The sequence below is a fragment of the Parasteatoda tepidariorum genome, chromosome 6 (genome assembly GCF_043381705.1).
Source record: "Parasteatoda tepidariorum isolate YZ-2023 chromosome 6, CAS_Ptep_4.0, whole genome shotgun sequence".
NCBI lineage: Eukaryota > Metazoa > Arthropoda > Arachnida > Araneae > Theridiidae > Parasteatoda > Parasteatoda tepidariorum.
Window position 1 is genome coordinate 38,510,176 of NC_092209.1, and position 4,808 is coordinate 38,514,983.

Genomic DNA, 4,808 nt, shown 5'->3' on the forward strand with positions numbered 1-4,808 from the left:
AGCCACATATAGGAGAAGGTCATAAAAAAATGGAGTTATAGTAATATTCGAGTTATCGTACTTCGAGTTATAGCGAATTGACTGTATAGCTTTAAATTTCTATTATAAATAAGACAATTAAATATACAAGAATAAAGAATTAAGTTGAAGCAATTAACATAGAAAATCATATTTTTTTAATTTTAATATGAAACATACAAATAATTAAATTAACGATAGTAAATTTGACGAGCTGATAATTCCTTTTTAGGCAAAACTGCACAGTATTTTCCATGCTGGCAACTAGTTTCTAATTAAATAATATGGGCAAAACTGGTAAAAAAAAAAAAAAAAAAAAATGAGGAAAAAAAAATTGTAACGTTTTGAATGAATATTAAGTAGTAGAGAATCACTTTTTTTACAGGGTTGCCACAGAAAAAAATTAACAAAATAGTTGCCAAAATACGAACAAAACTTTTTCAATAATATTACTAAAATTTTGTTAAATGACTTCATTGTAATATACCATGATCCATTTAGTCAAGTTGATGGTCAATATGATACTTTTTAAATAAACGTTAGTGTTCTAGCACTAAATTTTTATATAAAAAAAATTAGTATATTAGCAGAAAATTAAATACTTTTAAATACTAGAATTAATTCAGAAATTTTTTTTTTGTTAAAAACATACTCTTTCTAAAAATTTTTCCCTTTTACCAATAATTGATTTAGCAAACATATATGTACTGAAAAATTATTAATAAAATTCCAAATTCACGCATCATAATATTGTATTAAAAATAGGGTTCTTTAAAATCACGCAGAATTTCGTAGCAATCGTAGAAAAGGCGACTGAGAAACAAAATAGATTCACAATGGAATCTGTGAAAATTGAGCTCATTAAAAAGTGATTACTCAAATTTAAAATTCAATTTTTTTTTTTTTTTTAAAGAAAAAATATTTCATTATGTTCAGAAGCTACTGCGGGCCACAGGCTGTCAACCCAATTTATTGTATAAAAAAAATTCATTATGTTCAGAAGCTACCGCAGGCCACAGGTTGTCAACCCAATTTATTGTTTAAAAAAAAAAAAAAAATCACTAGAAGAGCAGAAAAGTCTCCCAATAGTCTTCTTTTCCTGAAAATAGTTGCTTCTTTTTAAGCCAAAAATAGTTGCCACAGGTCGAAAATAGTTGCAAATAGTCGCTTTTTAGTCGCCTGTGGCAACCCTGCTTTTAGTAAGATTGAAATATATTTTGATTTCCAGAAATAAGCCTAAAATCTTATTCTTTTTGTGGGGAAAAAATTATAAATTTAATTTTTTTAAAGCATAAACATAAAATGAATTTAAGGTTTAAAGTTTAGAACATTTAAAAAGTATCTAAATGAAAACATTTATCTAAGTTTGCATTTATATAATAACATAACCTAAGAATCTGGTTGAAAATCAAAAACACACGTATTTGTTTATGAAAATTAAGGTTTTTCATGAATATTCTAAGAGACGTGTTTTATTTTGCATTATTTTTTTAAAAAAATTACTATTGCTAATATTTTTGAGATTGAAAATCGAAATTCGTATAATATTTATGCCTTAAAAATTTATGTTTTTGACCTCTCCCCCCACAAAAAGAAAAAAAAAAAAGAACTTAAGTACTATTTAAACATAACTATTTCAATATTTGACAAAAATTATTTTTGGTAAATATGTAACCACAGTGAAAACCTAAATAGATTTTAAATAAAGCTTTTTGTGATATTCCCAATTCAGTGGGCATTGACTCCTGACTAAATGGAATTTACATCACTTTGTTACAAGCATAATATTCACCTGGTCTTTTGAGGCTGCTTTCTAGAGTGCGAATTGTTGCTAATTACATCATCCCAGAAACCAGTCGTTGAAGACACATTACTCGTGTTCCATGTTTGAGGCGCAGCCGTGATTTTGTTTAAGTGACTAGTATTACCCCAAACTCCTGCGTTGGAGCTTAAAGTCTGGGGTGGCTATAAAAAAATCAAGAAAAAAATATCACTTGAATGAAGATTATTTTCAACAAAAGTTTAATAAAGCATGTAAAAATGTAAGAGAAACAGCCAGATTAAAGCTAGGGTTTCCAAATTGTGCGAGTTGAAGAATGCTGAGAGGTGTCTACTACTTCAAGTCTAATATAAACCATACTAGTCTGTGGAAGTTCAAAACTTTTAAGGTAAAGGCGATAAAAGTTATGATATATTAAGGTATTTTAACTGAAAAATCTACAGGATTATCATTCCTATTGGTGCTTCATATCTGTGCTAGACAGGTTTTTAGCTACAGCTGTTCTACAAAAAAATATCTTTATTTTCCAGTCATGATTGATAATAAATGAACATGAAATGTTATGCATTATGTTTACTCAATTCTGAAGTAATAGGCATTTAATTCATCAAAGATATTTACCATTTTTTTAAAATTAATTTAAAAAGAGAGTTCTGAATAAAAATAAACTGAAGATTTTAGAATAAAAAAAGCTTTCAACTGATTACTATAAATAAAGGCTCGCTTTATTATGTATCAATAATACTTATTTAAATATTCAAGCAAGCAATCATCTGTGCATAAATTCTATTTCAGTAGCCATTTTTTTTAAAAGAAACTTAGTCAATTTTAAGAAATTTTTTAAAATGTACAAAAACTAGGAGAATTTCAATTAAACCAGTAGATCAGTAGAAACTGGTAAAATCCAGAAGAGTTGGCAACTATGTATATAAGATATTGTTTAAATTATATATAAGATTTTATCACTAATATCATATAAGAGAAAATATAAATAAAAAGAAATTACATTATTAATACTTATATTTATAACTTTTTATTAACTAAAATTAAAGAATACAATGAATTTTATGTAGGAGTTGCATCTTTATTAACACCACATAAATTTGCAGATTTATGATATTTAAAATAGAATTTTATTGGAAAAACTAATCCAGGATTCCAGTAGTTTGGAGTTTTGATAAAATAAATTTTAAGCAAAAATATAACAAAAAATTGACAATTATTGCATAAGTAGTACAGGAGAAATAGTGTAGCTTCAAAAATACAACATATATAGCCATCTAAATAAAATAAGAGAATATAATATACATGCATAAAATAAGAGAAATGTGTAACTAAAACTTAATGAGTTTCTAAGTTTAAATGTATGAATGAGTCAGAGAACTAGTGTTGAAAAATTTGATCTTACCGGCTGTGGCTTTGATGTGCGTTGAATTTGAGCTAACCTTTCAGCTTCTTCCTGTTGAATTTCAAAGAGAGACTTAACAGCTGGCTGAGTATCAGTAGCTCTAAAAGGAGAAAAAAATGTAATTACACACATTATTCAAAAGAATATGCTGATTGCATGACATTACAGCAATAAATATACCCATTTACCTTTTAGCCCAACTAAGGCTACTTTTATTCTGTTGAACTGTCTTTACAGTCTGTTGTTGTAATGATTGTTGTCGGAGTTTCTGGAATAAAATTTAATCATGAAAATACACACCATTTTAAGGTTATTTACTTGTTTATAAGTGTTTAACGTAATAAGTTTAAATATATATTAATGTGACATTTTATTTGCTTAAGCATAATCAAAGTCTGTATGACTTATAGAGAGACAACTTGAAAAAATTATTAACTAACTTATGTTACTATGGACAAAACTTTTGATTTTATGCGTGTTTTACCTAAATTTTAAAAGAAAATGAACAAAGGTTGGAACTTTGGAAGACAAGTAATATGCAATTTGATTTTTACAGTTATCAATTTATATTATTAGGTATCTATTTCCAATACTAGTATCAGTTTGTACTAATGGTTTTAAAAAACAAATCAAAAAGTTCAATGAAAATTTTTATGCCCGAGGAAAACATTTCAAATTCTAAGTGTGGGAGATTTTTATACAGTTAAGTATTTAACACACATGCTTTTAGTATTAATTACTTCAAATTGCAAAAGTTTAAACTGGTATTTTCAAAAATGGACTTAACAGTATTACATAAAAAAATTATCTTTGCTAGCGACATCTTTTTCCTCCCTTACTGAATAGTAAAAGAGAAATTTAATTATTTTAGGAATACAATTTTACTCAACTGGGAAATTTTAATAGCATACAACTTATTAGTTTTAAATAAATTTTTAGCAAATTTTTCTATTTGCACTTTGTTTAAATGCTTGATTATATAAAAAAAAAAGAATAAAAGGCTTATTTAACTTTCAAATGTTTAGTTTTTTTCTCCTATCTAAACAAAATGAAAAATCAAAGATTAATTATGGTATTTAATAATAATAATAAAATGTCCCATTCCCATTTTACTAACTTTAAAATCAAATCAGTTAAATTAAGTTTTTGTTTCTATTGTGGACATCCACATTGTGCAATCTATAGACATGCTAAATATGTGGATAGTGTGTGAAAAACTAAAAATTTAAATGGTTAAAACATAAATTAACCATTCATTTGAGCCATAAGAATTTTTTTTACACACAAATACATTGAAAAATATTTATTTTAGCTAGGAGATCCCTTTCATTAATAATAATCCTGATCATATGATAAACTGAGAGCAACCTCTTGTCTTTCTTCTCTTTCCTTTTCTTCTTGAAGTCTTTGTATGTCTGCAAGAGATAGCTCATTTGAAGACTGTGAGTTTTGAATTCCCCACACTGGACCCTATAAAACAAATGATAATATATATATATATATATATATATATAAAAGTTCAAAATGAAGAAAAAAACAAAGAAAAATTATAGACATATGAAAAAAGGGGGTGGGAAATAATAAGTAAAAAAATAACAAACA

General features: G+C 26.2%; 1 protein-coding gene across 2 annotated transcripts in view; it reads right to left on the bottom strand.

The window, feature by feature from the left end:
- Nucleotides 1-4,808, bottom strand: part of LOC107449138 (GIGYF family protein Gyf) — a 45,736-nt gene that overhangs the window by 8,611 nt on the left and 32,317 nt on the right. For both annotated transcript variants that reach the window (XM_071182243.1, XM_071182244.1), the window contains 4 exons: nt 4,575-4,676; nt 3,395-3,474; nt 3,207-3,306; nt 1,811-1,983 (listed from right to left, as the gene is read on the bottom strand). In XM_071182243.1, the coding sequence (XP_071038344.1) occupies nt 1,811-1,983; nt 3,207-3,306; nt 3,395-3,474; nt 4,575-4,676 (455 nt within the window). The remainder of the gene's footprint in view (nt 1-1,810; nt 1,984-3,206; nt 3,307-3,394; nt 3,475-4,574; nt 4,677-4,808) is intronic.